Source organism: Terrapene carolina, unplaced genomic scaffold (assembly GCF_002925995.2).
Source record: "Terrapene carolina triunguis isolate 2854851 unplaced genomic scaffold, T_m_triunguis-2.0 Scaffold132, whole genome shotgun sequence".
NCBI lineage: Eukaryota > Metazoa > Chordata > Testudines > Emydidae > Terrapene > Terrapene triunguis.
In genome coordinates, this window is record NW_020664483.1 from 23,630,309 (window position 1) to 23,645,933 (window position 15,625).

The 15,625-nt window shown below is 41.6% G+C and overlaps 1 protein-coding gene across 7 annotated transcripts in view; it reads left to right on the forward strand.

Moving 5' to 3' along the window:
* The window catches only part of CCDC88A (coiled-coil domain containing 88A), a 367,236-nt gene that overhangs the window by 89,922 nt on the left and 261,689 nt on the right, over window positions 1–15,625 (forward strand). For all 7 annotated transcript variants that reach the window (XR_002908971.3, XM_024215537.3, XM_024215545.3 and 4 more), the window contains 2 exons: window positions 1,349–1,457; window positions 15,539–15,608. Coding sequence is in view for 6 of the 7 variants with exons in the window: in XM_024215537.3 (XP_024071305.2) it covers window positions 1,349–1,457; window positions 15,539–15,608 (179 nt within the window). In the remaining variant the exon portion in view is untranslated. The remainder of the gene's footprint in view (window positions 1–1,348; window positions 1,458–15,538; window positions 15,609–15,625) is intronic.

Below are 15,625 nucleotides of genomic sequence, written 5' to 3' on the forward strand. Positions count from 1 at the left end.
GTGTGGCTGGTCAGAGCATCCGAGCTCGGACTGCTGTCCAGAGCGTCAACAGAGTGGTGCACTGTGGGATAGCTCCCGGAGCTATTAGCGTCGATTTCCACCCACACCTAGCCTAATTTGATATGGCCATGTCTAATTTAGCGCTACACCCCTCGTTGGGGAGGAGTACAGAAGTCGAATTTGAGACCTCTATGTCGAACTAAATAGCATCGTGGTGTGGACGGGTGCTGGGGTTATTCGATGTAACAGCGCTAAATTCGACATAAACGCCTAGTGTAGACCAGTGTTGTCCATTATCTTGTTGATATTTAAGGCAGGCAACGATGATGTCATTGTGAGGGATATTGGTGTACAGAGAGGTGACGTACAAGGTGGCAAGCTTTGTGTTCTGAGGGAGGTTGTTAATATTGTGGAGTTTCTGGAGGAAGTCGGTTGTATTCTGGAGGAAGCTGGCCCTTTGTGTGGTGAGTGGTTTGAGGATGGTTTCTATGGGGCCTGATATTCCTTCAGTAAGAGTGCATTGGCCAGATATGATGGGTCTGCCTGGGTTCCCTTCTTTGTGTATCTTGGGAAACATCTGTAGAGAGTCACACACTTTGTTACTTTTGTATGCTGAGTTCATTGCACATGCTAGGGGCTCCTTGCGTCCCTTCATTTCCATCCCACAATGTGTAATTTATCAAATTCTTTCTTTTCTTTCTATCTGGCAGATAAGTCATTCAGGATGTCAACATTTTAAACTCTATTTGGACAATGGGCAAAACTGAGAGGGGAAGGGGGTGTTAAGGTATTAATGGCTGTTATCAATGGTTCTTTGATTTGTAGATAATCACAGGCCTAATTAAAGCTAATGGGTGTGTAACCAGGTGCCAGGGTCTCTATATCTCCTATTTCCCCCCTTCCAGTTCTCACCAAAAAATAAAGATAAATAAGTCTAAAAGCATTTGTGTGCTTCAGAATACACTGTTAATATTTTCCAGTTGGAATATTTTATCAGCTTAGATAACACAAGATCCTTAGTTTTTGTAAATTGACTTCAGTGGAGCTATGACAATTTATATCAGCTGAGGATCTGTTCTTATCTTTAGCAGCAGAGTACTGTAAATTGATATACAGTAGAACCCTGTTTATTTGAGCCTCCATTATCCGGCACTCTGTATTAACCGGACCGTGGCTTGGGGTGTCAACCCCAGTATTCACAGTAATTAGTAATTGTACTGGATGTTTCAGATGACTGGATTTGTCAGTCATTTTCTATTTCTACTTGTTTAGAGAAAGATCTAAAAAATATGAATCTTTCAGTGTAATACTTGTTGGTAATTAATTTAATTTTTCTTTTTTCTTGCAGCAACCCTAAATCCACCAGTCAGAGAGTAAATAAGAAAGTCAACAATGATGCCTCACTTAGGATTCAAAATTTGTCTATTTTGGTGAGACAAATAAAATCTTATTATCAGGTAATTTTTTTTCTTGCTGCCTTTTATGTAGATTTTTGAACAAGTTCTTACTAAATTTTCAGAGATGAGTCCAACAAAAGCAAGATGAGCAATTAAAACCAAATAATCTGTCAATCGAATGTTGAAATCAATTGAATGATAAGCTGTGTCATGTATGATTATTGTAAGTATGTGCCTGCCTGATGATGCTGACATGTCTGGCAACTGTAAAATGATCATTATAGTGAAGGTAAAGTTCTTCGAGTCCTCGCCCTTGTCCATTACATTGTAGGTGTGTGCATATCTCATGCGTGAACATTGGAGAGTTTTCCTTACCGGTATCTGTAGGGAAGCCGCCGCTCCTTCAATTCCTTCTTACCCTCTGTGGTCAGTAGTTGGAGCCTCTGGGTTCACAGTTTGTTCCTTGAGAGCTAAGTTGTGGGTACTTATCTTACCTTTCCTAATAGTTTGCTGGCTGAGATAACCATGGTATTCCAAGCTCTGTTGGTTTCCCACCAGGTAGCCTCTGCTTCTGCCAATAATCAAGAACCACCATACATGTGCTGCATCCGAATCTTCAAGGGCTCCACCTCAGAGTGTGGTTCATCAGTGGTTAGATGTAGAAGAGGTGCATTACTCAGTGGTAGTTCAGGATGTTCTTCTTAATAGCAGGAAGCCTACTATAAGGGCTACTTACCTGAGTAAATGGAATGTTTGTCTTTCTGGGCAGCTTCCTGGAAACTGTCAACTTTGCACACATTTGGCCTCAACTGTATTCATTAATCCTATCATAACCAGATTCTTTAAGATTATATAGATTATTCCCTCTTGTTTGTGACCCGGAGCCGACTTGGGACTTAAATTTAGTATTGTCTGCCTTATGAGTCCCCCATTCAAGCCCTTAGCATCTTGTTCATTTCTGCATCTCTCAGCCATCACCTCAGCCAGCAGAGTGGGAGAACTGCAGACACTTGTCACGGATCTGCAGTACTGTTTTTTATAAGGACAAAGTCCAGCACAGACCTCATATGAAGTTTCTGTGTAAGGTGTCAAGTATCAGGGGGTAGCCGTCTTAGTCTGTATCTACAAAAACAAGGAGGAGTCTGGTGGCACCTTAAAGACTAACAGATTTATTTGGGCATAAGCTTTCGTGGGTAAAAACCTCACTTCTTTGGATGTTTTTGTGTAAGGTGGTTTCCCATTTCCATCTTAATCAACCTATATTCTTATTTGTTTTTTCCCAAAAGTTCTGTGCTCACAAGACTGAACAAAAGCTGCACATCCTAGATGTGCATTGAGTTTTGGCTTTTGGCCTGGACAGAACAAAATCTTTCAGGATCTCTACCTAGTTATTAGTTTCCTACATGGAACACACGAAGGGTCACCTGATTTTGACTCACTTGCAAAATGGATTACCAGTTGCATCTTTATCTTATGCTGCAATGGGCAGGAAACTACCTGAAAAGTTGACAGCACCCTCTAATTGACAGCTCATGTAGTCTCGGTAACATCTGTAGCGCACATCACTATTGTATGTTTGTAGAGTAGCGACGTAGTCTTCTGTCCACATTTACTATGTTCTCACCACTGTGTCAAGAGATAAAGAGACGATGCAAAGGTAGAGAAACCTGTCTTGCAGTCCCTCTTCCGCTCAGTCTCTGACCCCCACCACCTTTGAGAACAACTTGGAAGTCACCTACTAGTGTAATGGACTACAAGCACTTGAAGAAAAAACAGGTGTGACACACTTACCTCAAAATAGCACCCTGTAATCCCCATATTCATCATTCATATTCAGTTGTGATATTTCTTACAAACTTGCCATGTAAGATATGAAAGTTTCCTACAATGTAGGAAGGAACAAAGCAGCTCTGCCAAGGAACCTTCAGCAGAGGATTGCCGAGTACCTCCAGGAAAGTTTCCTAGAGATCTCTCTGGAGGATTCCCTGTTCTGCCGTACTAATTAGGTGCACAGGGAAATGTCTGGCACACAGAAACAGAGCCACCCCTGTACATTTCTATACCCTGAACCTACCTCCGCACTACACAAACCACAGCCACTTACCAGGCGTCTCCTCTCCCGCTTCTTGCTCGCCGGAGAGCAACTGCTGATACTGGCTAGACGCCTCAGGAGTCATGAACAGTTCCTGCCGAGTGACCCCGCTGGGGGCTCCACATGGTCATCTAACTCCACCTCTTCATCAATGACTTCGTCCTCCGGGTTAGGTCCTCTTTCCACCACCTCCAGATGTGCCGAAGTATCCACGGGGCTCTTGGTGGTGGAGGTGTGGTCACAGCCAAGGATAGTGTCCAGTTCCTTATAGAACCAGCAGGTCTTGGGTGAAGCACCAGAGGGACGGTTTGGCTCCCTTGCCTTATGGTATGCCTGCCTCAGCTCCTTTATCTTCACTCTTCACTGCATTGTGTCCCAGTCATACCCCTTTTTGCACAAGCCTTAAGAAATTTGCCTGTAGGTATCAAAATTCCTACGGCTGAAGCGCAGGTGGGACTGCATAGCCTCCTCTCCCCAAATACTTAGCAGATCCAGCAGATCCACAGTGATCCAAGCGGGAGAGAGTTTGCTTCATGGAGCCGCCACAGTCACCTGGAGAGATGTGATGAAACCTCTCCATGCCGAGCAAACAGGAATGGAATTTCAAAAATTCCTGGGGCTTTAAAGGGGCAGGGACGGATGGTAGTTTACCTGTCTGCAGGGCAGTGGAGTTCAAACTGCTGACCAGAGCGGTCAGGATGGGCATTGTGGGACACCACGTGGAAGCCAATTAAAGCAGAAAAATCAAGTGTGGTGTCTACACTGGCGCTTTGTCCACAAAACTTTTGCGCAAAAAGCCTTATGTCTTTTGTCGGGGTGGTTTCATTTTGTCACCACAACAGGGCATTTTTGCCACCAAAAGTCGCATCATAGTTTGTATGCATCCACTGTTTTGTCGACAAAAGCTGCCTTTTGTCGACAAAACTCTGTAGTGTAGACAAGGCCCTAGGCACGTGGACTAAGGATATAAAATAGGGGACAGTGGCACCATGCTTTGGAACTTTCTCCTCCCCCACCTATGGAAGCAACAAGAATGCTGGAAAGACAGAAGACTTCATCAGAGGAGACTTGTCCCAGGCTTGAGAGAGGCCTGTGTATTATGAACTGTAACATCCAGTGGGGTGGGAAAACTGCTTGATCTAAATACTGCCTAGTGTAATAAAGTTTAAGATTTAGATAGTGCGCTTATCTTTTATTTTCTTTGGTAACTATTTCTGATCTTTTATGCCTACCACTTGTAATCACTTAAAATCTAACTTTGTTTCTGTGTGTTTTGCCTTCCCACATCCACACACGATATGCTCAGCAAAATCCCTTGTCCACTCAGTCCAGACTCCTGGGTGATTTTCACAACCGCTTTAGTCTTAAGTGGGGGTGGGTTGGGGAGCTTCGGGTTAACTCATCCTGAAAGTTATATTAATTGAAAGGTACGTTCACATGCATTCTCAAAAAGGTTTGTGATTCAAGCAGTCACCAGTATCTCTGAGCATAACAACAGTAAAACTTTCCATTTGGTTTCGGTGGCCACAATTTCACCAAGACTGCACAATTCAAGTTGGTTTCGTATTTCCGGTTTTCCTATTAAAGAACTACTTGCATTTATTACAAGATAATAGGGGGTGTACCTAATCAGTTTTTTAATTGGCATGAAGTGGTACTGATAACTCTGTATATGGCACTTTTCACTTTGAGTTAGCAGAGTGCTGTGGAAGTAACTTGGGTACTATCTTTTGTGTGAAAAGTAAACTTAGGTCTTTCCCACTTGTTGTTGCAGATTCTCTGGCACTTTTTACAAGAACAAGGTTAATCATGATATCCTGGCCAAATTCCAGTTTGGGAAATTATATCTGTATCCATATCTGGATCTCTGTATACATGAGTTACCATTTCCAACTGAAACTGTTTGGAATTCTTGCTTCCTATCGTAAATTGTTTAGTGTTACTATGGTGTTTCACTCCAGCATTCAGGGCCTTGGTTCTATGTGTCAGACATTCTTTTCCAGTGCATTCAGCATGGACAACAATGCTGACAAAAGTTCTGGACCTGGTCCCAGGCAGGGACATGTTCATGCTGTCACACCCACCTGCAACTGAGCATGGTAGGGGAGCATCAGAGTCAGATGACTCTTCTCACTAGGGAAAGTGAGGGAAGTAGGGATTCCCAGACAAAGACATACTAAAACAAACACACACACACACACGAGAGAGAGTGCAAATAGAAAACCACTGTTCAGTGTAGCTAGATAATCTAGAAATATAGTTATTTCAAGAAAAAAGGTATGCTTGGTATCAACACTATCTGAAACTGTTTTACATCATAAAGAACTGTCAACATTAATTGAACCTATTGAGAATTTGTTTTTGTTCAGTTGGAAGAATAACTAGCCTTACAAACATGAAATTGTTGATAATTAGAATATTTGCATATTCATTTGAGACTGTTTTTAGGGTGTGATGTCATTAACATAGAAAGTTCACTAATCTAATTCTGCTTAGCACCTTTGCCACTGAAAAAGAGAAAAAAACAACTGTGTAACATCTGTTAAATAATTTTAGATGGTTTTATCAGCTCAAGACCAAACTGCATTGTTGCAATCATTAAAAAGTAATGATTTGGTCTTAATTTTAAAAACCTTATTTACTTTACATACAACAATAGTTTAGTAATATATTATAGACTTATAGAAAGAGACCTTCTGAAAATGTTAAAATGTATTACTGGCATGCGAAACCTTAAATCAGAGTGAATAAATGAAGACTCGGCACACCACGTCTGAAAGATTGCCGACCCCTGGGCTCTTTCTGACGCCGGAGTAGTTGTACCTCGCCCAGCAGTCTGACACCGGCGAGCCTGATGCAGGGGAAGGAACCTCTGGTAAATATGCAGTTTGCTTTGATATTTCAGGGACAAATCTGTTCATTTACTGTTTTTTAATTGGGTTAGCAATAACCATTAAAGGTAGAGTTGCTCTCTGCTTCTTATTCTCCTATACAGACAGGCAGAGAGGGCCCTGTGGAACAGTTTTTTTTTATGTGCATTGGGATGTCCCGTGAATCCTCAGTAGAGATGGTGAGGAAACTTCCCTGGAGCTAGTCTGCAATCCTCTGCTGAAAGTTTCTTGGGAGGGCTCCCTTATTTCTTCCACCATGGTAGGACACTTTCCCACATCAGTCAGTAATTATTTCAGCGGGCACCATTGCTGCTCACAGCCTAGCAGCATATGTACCCACTCTGCAGCCAGACACATGCAGGAGCTCTTCCCTTTCAGCCTCCATTACCCACAGGAGTGAGATATCAGCTAAAATCATCACCACCTGTGGAAAATGGTGCCAGTATTCAGTTGAGTTGCCCTAACCGCATATACTTGTGCCCGTGTGCTTTCCCTCCCTCCCTTTATTATCCCAAATCACCCCCGTGTCCCCGGGCCATACTCACTGAGGCTGGGACTGCTGCTATGCTCTATGAGACCCAGGGGAAGTGAAAATGTAGTGCTTGTAACTTGCATCGATCAAGGGGACGCCAGCGGAGCAGCTCAGCCAGATGAGGAGAAGAGAGAGGATGCGAGAGAACATATTCCAAGAGATCCTGCAAGCCTCTGGTGCTGTGGATACCGACCAGAGGGCTTGAAGGAGTACCCTTTCAGACAGAATGGAAAGGGGGAGTGTGGAGAGGAGAAACACGCAGCAAAAGGACAGAGACGTGCAGCAGGACATGATACCATTTCTCAAGCACCGGATGGACATGCTGGAGACTCTTATATACCTTCGGGTCCAAGTCACCTGTGCTTGCTTCCCGTTGCAGCCTGTCAAGAACTGCATTCCGGGACCTCCCTCCCCTTCCCCCCCACATTCCACATATGTTCCCAGGCCGCTGCAGTACCCCTACCACTCCACCCTGAGGGAGAGTACATACAATCACAGCCGCACATATACTGACCTCTGAGAAACATGGTTAGTGTATGTGGTTTTGAAATGAGAATGACTGTTCTTTCCCTTCAAAGGTTATTTTCCCTGTATTTATAAAGTTTTACTCATTTAAAGTTATGTTTGTTTGCATATGTTTGGAATAAAAATCTGTTTATGAAAACTTAATTAATATTTATTAGTTTACAACATATGAGGGCTGGGACCGACAGCATTCAAAGATAATAGCAATAGGTTCATTTGAAGTGTCATATTACCAAACACAGAGCACTCATTACAAGATTCATACTGGGGTGCTAAAAAAACAATGCCAAGCAGCGCACACGACAACACACATTACTGTAGTTCACTACTGAAATGGTCTTTCAAAGCCTCCCTGAGCCGTATAGCTTCCTGTTGAACTCTTCTTATAGTCCTGGTAACTGGCTGCTCAAAATCAGCAGCCAGCTGTTTCACGTCCGTGCTCCACCCTTGCAGAAACTTCTCCCCCTTTGCTTCACAGATATTATGAAGCACACAGCAGGCAGCTATAACCATGGGGATTTTTTTTCACTAAAGTCTAATCACGTGAGTAGACAGCGCCAGTGCCCTTTCAAATGGCCAAAAGCACATTCAGCAGTCATTCTGCACCTGCTGAGCCTGTAGTTGAAGTGCTCTTGGTGCTGTTGAGGTGGGCAGAGTATGGGTCCATAAGCTACAGGAGTAAGGGGCAGGCTAGATCTCCCAGAATCACTATTGGCATTTCAACATCCCTAATGGTAATCTGGCAGTCTGGAAAGAAAATCCCTACTTGCATCTTTCTGAAGATGCCTGTGTTTTTTAAGATGCATGCGTCATCCACCTTGATGTCAGTAAAATGTCTCTGGTTATCCACCAGCACTTGCAATACCATAGAAAAGTAGCCCTTTCTGTTGATGTACTCGGTGGCAAGGTAGTCTGGGACCAAAATAGGAATATGCATGCCATCTATTGACCCACCCCAGTTTGGGAGCCCCATTGATGCAAAACCATTCAGAATGTCCTGCAAATTGCCAAGAGTCACAGTCTTATGTGGCCCTGCACACTTGCATCACAGCAATCCCCATGGTGGATTTCGCAACTCTGATTCCCAACTGATCAGTAGCAATTCAATCTGGCATGGCCAGCTTCCATACAGCAATCACGACTCGCTTTTCCACCGTGAGTACAGCTTCCATTTTAGTGTCGCTGTGCTGGAGGGCTGGGGCGAGGGCCACATGCAGTTCCATGTATGTGGCTATGCGCATCCGAAAATTATGCAGCGACTACTCATCATCACAAACCTGCATAACGATGTGATCCCACCGCTCAGTGCTTGTTTCTCGGGCCCACCATCTGCAGCTGCTCTGTGAATGACAACAACAACCTGGAATTGTTTCTCTCTATGTCCGTCATCAAGGCAGCCTGCAAGGCATCGTCATATTCCTTGCAGCTCCTCTGGTATCTCTGAAAATACTGAAGGACCAGGTGTGTTGTGTTTGTAATGGTTAGCACAATACTGAAGAGCAGTGCAGGATCCATGCTTCTTACAGAGCTGGTGGAAGCGTGGGTTTTCAGGGCTTTGGAAAAGAGGAGTGAAACATTATGGGATGCAGATAATATTCTAGGATGGAGAAAACTGCATGTTGGGACATTGAAACCATGTTTCTAGACACCCCTGCGTGACTTGTTTGCCTCCGTGAGGCTTTGTAATTCCTTCCCAAACACTCCGCACCAGGGTGGTGAGTTGCACAGTGGGATAACTACCTACGGTGCTCTACTTTCTACATCTATACAAGCACTGCCACTGAGAATGCGCACCACCGACACAAGGAGCGTAGTGTGGACATGCAAAAGCAATGTAATTATTGTGGTGGCTGTACATTGATGTAACTTAGGTCGACTTAATTTTGTAGTGTAGACATGCCCACAGAGTGTCACAGCTAAATGCAAGATGGAACAGATTGTTTAGCATAAGTAGTTACATATTTCAAGGGACCATTCAAGGTGAAGTGGCCCATTAACACCCCTCCATTTGGGTGAATGGTGTGTGTGTTAATGGACCTCTGCACCTTGAATGGTCCCTTGAAATAGGTGTTAGCTACTTGTGCTTGGGATTAGTTGGGTTTGGCTTTTTTTGAGGGGTGGGAGTGAAGGTGGCAGATGTTGTGAATATTATTTTAGCTATAGTGGAAAAATGTTGAGACAGGAAGGTGGAGAAGGCACTAGATTAATTTAATATCTGGAAGTCTGTTCTTAGCCAGATCCCCTCAATTGAGAATGCTTTGTCTCCAGCTCTCACATGCTTTGTTCTGGATTTTGTGATCTTCATTGTTCCAGAGGAACATATCTTTCTTGGCAATTCATGTAGATATGAAGTTTTCAGAAACACCTCATTCCGATTTTCAAAAGTGCCTCAGGGCTTATCTACATGTTCAGCGCTGCAGTGGCTCAGCTGCACCAGTGCAGCTGTAGTGCTTTAGTAAAGACGCTACTATTCCGATGGGAGAGCTTCTCCTGTCAGTGTAGTTAATCCACCTCTGGGAGAGGTGGTAGCTATGTCAACTGTGGGTTAGGTTGGTATAACGGTGTCGCTCAAGGTTGTGGATTTTTCACACCCCTGAGCAACATAGTTATGCCGATGTAAGTTTGTAGTGTAGACTGACCTTAGACATTTAGGAGGAGCCTGTGTCTCACTGAAAGTCAGTCATATTTATTCACCTAAATACCTAAGTCTCTTTTGAAAATGGGACTTAAGCTTCTTAGTCATTAGGCATTTTTGAAAATATTACCCATTTTTCCAATGTAGCTGGGACTTGATCTGTTAAGCGCCTTGAAGATTTAAATTAGCAGCAGAACTGTATAGGGATCCATTGAAGGAATTGGAGCACAGACATGATGAATTTAGCCTAAACTGTGGAAGAAGGGGGCAGCTGTATTTTGCATTAGCTGGTGCCTTTGCATTATTTGCACATTCAGCTTTAGATACAGTGAAATACAGTAATTAAGTCTAGAGGTGAAAAATGCCTGTGCCACTGTGACCAGGTCCTAATCCATGTGTCAGGGGTGGAGTTTCCTAGCAAGAAAATGAAAAAGACACTTTGTTATTGATTCTGTGTGACCATCCAAGTTCAGTGAGTCACACAGGACCCTTAGGCTTTGCATCACTTTGATTAGTGGGAGCAGGTTGATTTCACTGGAAAAATGGAAGAGGATAGTGTCCTAACTAGTTTCCCTCTGTCCAGCTATCATCACTTTGGTCTTGCCTGAGTTGAGTTTGACCAGCTCTTTTTCATCCAGGAGCTAGCTTGTAGAAAATGTTAGCTTTGTTGTATCAGTGGGAAATGAAATATAGTTGTCATCAGCATATAGTTGACAACAAAGCCAATATGCCTCATTATCTGTCCAAGTGTTCTCATATTAAAGAGAACAGAGAAGAGTATGGATCCCCAAGGGACTCAACAGGTGACAGTTTTTGAGGAACAGGAGCAGTTACCCATTACCATTCTGAAGAGTAATGATTGGAGTCATTGTAGTGCTGATCCAGCTTCTCAAGTTTTGTCATGTAGGCTAGTCCCAGAACTAGTAGCCCCTTGTTCCTCTTTTTAAAAAAAAAAAAAAAAGAAAAGAAAAGAAAAAGAAAATCCAGCAACCTGCTCAAGCAGCTCTGTGCAACCAACATTGCTCAGCTTACAAGTAAAAGGTTGATTTTTAAAAAAATAGACAATATATCAAATTGAACCGAGCTTCTGAAAATCAATGTTTTTTCTGCCTTTTACATCACCATTAATAAAGATTCTGAAATTAGAATTTAACTGACAATTTTATTGATCGAGGCACAATAGAAGCCAGCTTTCTTCCATAGCTGTATTGACCGTGCAGTGTTAACAGTAGTACAGTTTTGTTAATAAAGTAAGCAGGTATGGCCCAAGACACAACACAAGCAGATAGGTTGTGTGAGAAAACACATTTTTATGTATGCATATCTCTGACCAAAACAACACCTTAAGTAAGGCCACAGCAAAACTGGATAATAAAATGCTAAATCTGTCCTTGAGACAGAAGATGGTGCATAACTTAGGTTACATTTAATGAGTTTCAAGCTTTAGGTGGTGATGACTACTTACTATTCTTGAAAGAAAAGATTATCATGTATTTTTCTTTCTTTTTTTAAATTCATATAGTATCTGTAGTCTAATAAAAACATTTAATTGGATACCTTGTTTTTGTGCAAGCATGTGTAATTTTGTGGTGAAATATTTTAAATTCCATTCTTACCATTAATGCTGCGATGTGTCTTATAACTTTTATACTCCATAATTTTATAGTCCAAACCAGTAGACATCTTCTTCCAGAGAATGAAAATTATCCCATATAACATTTCTTTCCAAATTGTCTTAGTTTTGTCTGTCAGTAGCTGAGCAGTTCCATAGATACACAATCTTTTCTGTGGAATTATATGGAAGTATATTCTCTATATTTAAAAGAATATTAGTGCTAGTAATTCATCTTTCATGACTTCAGCAAGTAGGAAATAAAATTAGTGTGTATATACAATAAAGGAAAATAATTTAATCAGGAAATTGATTTTAATGTCAAGGTTCAAAGGGATTTTAAACACAGTTTAAAAAAGTTAACAGTTCTGTAAAATATCTTTCTGGGGTTATTTTGGTTGATTTTAATTTCTAATTTTTTAAAGCCAGGAGCTGTTCTCTAATATAGTGTCTTTTCTATAACAATAGTATAGTCAGCGTTTTTATTTGGCCTTTTCTGCTCAAAGTTACCAGGGGTGTGTGTGTGTGTGTTGGATGGGGAGGGTTAAGAGGATATATATATTTGACAACAGGTAGTGTTTCCTCCTATTGTTGATGTTCTTGTTACCACTTCAGAGTATTTGTAGGAAAGAAGTAGCAACAGAGTCAACCTCTGATCAAGCTTTGATTGCAGTTCAAAGTTGAGGTGATTAGGCTCCCATGATTCATTGAACACTACTCAGTAGGACTTGGAATGGCATTCATATCGTCAGATTTTAGAGGGGCAGAAATAGACAGCTTTAGCAGCAGCTTAGTAGTAGTATAACAAAAGTTTTGGCCAAAAAATCAAAGGATCTTTAAGGAGTCACATTACCCTTGTCTTACAACTGTACAGAGAGTTGATGTATAGTAGTTACTTATAGTTGTATTACAGCCACTTTGTAGTACTCTATGCAACAGATTTGCAGACTAGTTAAAACCTGTTTAGTTGACTATATAATCAAGAAAAAAAAGTCATGCAAATGGTTGGCAACGTTTCCAAAAATGATAGTTAATTTATTACTTCAGGCTGCTCTAATTCATGCTAAGGGGTCTAGCCAAGCATGACAGACAGTGCAGTATTGTAAGAGTATAAAGGTGAGCATTACATCACCTTTACATTCGTCTGCACTAATATAAACTGAGTGCTCCTCAGCTGTGGCCAAAAGATCCAGCCCTGTATTTTTAAAATGCTTTCTGATTGACTAATTTAAGATGTTAGCAATATAAAAAAGAAATGTTTTTTAAAATACATAATTTTTTGCCTCGTAGTTTCTCTTCAACAGGTAATAGTTGTAACACGTATCATTATCTTTGTCATCTTTTGTCCTTGTTTCATTTAATTAAATCTTCTGCGTTTCATTTAATTTTTTAGCCTTTTTTAATTGGGAAAAGAGCAAAATTGTTGAATTTAGTCTTTTTGTCAGGATCTCAGATATACAGAAATCATGATTATTTATCAGAAATTTTTGATATTTAACTAGGCCAAAACTACCACCTAAAAATTTTCTGTAACATTTACTGGGTCATGTAGTTCAGGGTCTTTAAAAGCTTAAACAGCTGTTACTATCAATAAAACTCTGCATCAAGTGGTTGGTCCTTTACTGAGGGAACTTGCTTTTTCTGCTGTCTACTGTATACTCACTTAAGGCATATGCAACACAGGTCTAATTAGTTTTACTCTAATCTTAATCAGTTGAGCTATAAATTTGCTCATCCCTATACCGTGTGTTGAAAGCTGTGTTACCCATAAGTGTTTAGCTATAGCTAAGAATACTTGCAAGAAATCCCACTTTCAGGTGTAAAACTCTCCTATAGTACTTAACTGTAAAACAAGGCCCATCCTCAGAAACATCATTTTTAGATTTGCTGCATCAAGTGAATTAACATTTCTGATTTTGATTCTTAAATTTGCTCTCTTACATGCAGTTAATCACTAGAGCAGAGGTTCTCAAACTGTGGTCCGTGAACTCCATTCGAGAAAATGAAGGGCCACCCACCTAATTAGTGGAGCCGCGCAGGCGTGGCTCCACTAATTAGGTGCCTGGACCCTGGAGAAGACGCACATGTAAGGTGAGGTGGTGGCCTTGGGGGGAATAGGGGGTAGGTGGGAGGGGGCAGTGAGGTCAGAAGAGGGGGTGGAGGGAATTTGGGATGTGCAGGGCTGCGGCAGCCAGAGAAAGAGGCGATTGTCCCCAGCTCCAGGGCTGCAGCTGCCGGGGAGAGACGGCCCTCCTTCCCAGCCTCAGCTCTGTGGCTGCTGTGGCGGGGAAGAGACCCCCCCTCCTTCCCAGCCCCAGCTCAGGGGCTGCTGCAGTGGGGGAGAGAGGGGAGACCCGTCCTTCCCAGCCGCAGCTCGGGGGCTGCCGTGGCGGGGAAGAGAGGGCACATCCATCGCATTAGAAAGGTAAGACTACTGATATTAAAATATGTGTTGTGTGCTTTTATTTGTAGAACAAAAACCATTAATTATTAAGGTTTTTTTATATAGCGCTTTTATCCAAAGTGCTTTATAATAGTTAGCTCATGGTACAAACAACATTTGGAAAGATCGTTAAGTGATCCGCCAAGACCCTCAACAATTTTCAAGTGGTCCGCAAAAAAAAAAAAGTTTGAGAACCACTGCACTAGAGTGTACCTGCATATTGTGTGTACGTTGTATTATATTTTGTGTTGGGTATTGGTATTGTACATATTGCTGAATCTGTGCCATAATGAGAAATACAAAAATGTTACTTCAAAGCTTCACATGGGGTGGCGTCTGCTATGGTATGAACATCTGGGCTCTGAAAGGAAACCACTCTGCCTCAAAAGAATTAGGTTCTGTTTAGACTGGGGATTTGCCTTGATTACAGCTTTCAGTGCATCCGACGAAGTGGGCATTCACCCACGAAAGCTTATGCTCCAATACATCTGTTAGTCTTAAAGGTGCCACAGGACTCTGTTGCTTTTTACAGATCCAGACTAACACGGCTACCCCTCTGATACTAGTGACCAACTGTCACTGTAGTTCTGCCATAGCACTCCCTAGTGTAGACAGTCTTACCCCTGCTTGAAACCAGGCTAAAATCTCCTGGTGCAAATAGTGATTTCACCTCTCTGCACTCAGAATCATACTAGCGCAGCTACACAGATGGCTGGTCGTTAATAGTGTTAATTGTCACAAAGCCACGTCCAGGTAAGCCTCCAAAAGTATGTACTTGGAAATAAAGGAAAGTGGATCTTTCATGGTAGTTTGCTTCACTTACAGTTTTAAGCATTTTAAGAATACCTGTGTATTTTGTTTTAGATTCACTTAATACCTACCTAACTCTCGGTTAAACCATATAAGCGAAAGAACAGCTAGTAGAAAGTGGAATGACCAATATTTGTAATTTTCATTTTCTTACAGTATAAATAAATAAAGTATAAAGTAAATAAATACATTTATTAATAGGACTGTAAACATCAGCTAATTTTAAAAGGCATTTTTTTTTTTTTTTTTTGCTGCATTCGTCCTTTGATTCAGGATCTGTAGCTGGCCTAGAATCTGTATGCTGGCTCTGTGCCACTAGGGGATTTCACTATACTGGGATGATCCTTCAGTGCCCAGTTATACCAGTTCTGCAGCCACCAGAAAGAGAACAAAGCTTTTGTAGAATTGATGCAAAGCTTTAAGGCTTTTACAAAGCCCAAACAGTTAAATCTAGAATATGTGTGAATGAGTTTGAATTAAGATATATATTATTTTGAAGCTACTCCTATTTCACTGACTTCAGTTTGTGTGATTAGCATTTGATATTTGACTTGGTTCAATACACATGAATTAAAAATATTAATTTTATCAATTTTCACAGGAGACTTTGCAGCAGTTGATCATGATGTCTTTGCCAAATGTCTTAATAATTGGCAAAAATCCTTTTTCTGGTAAGTTTATTTTTTTA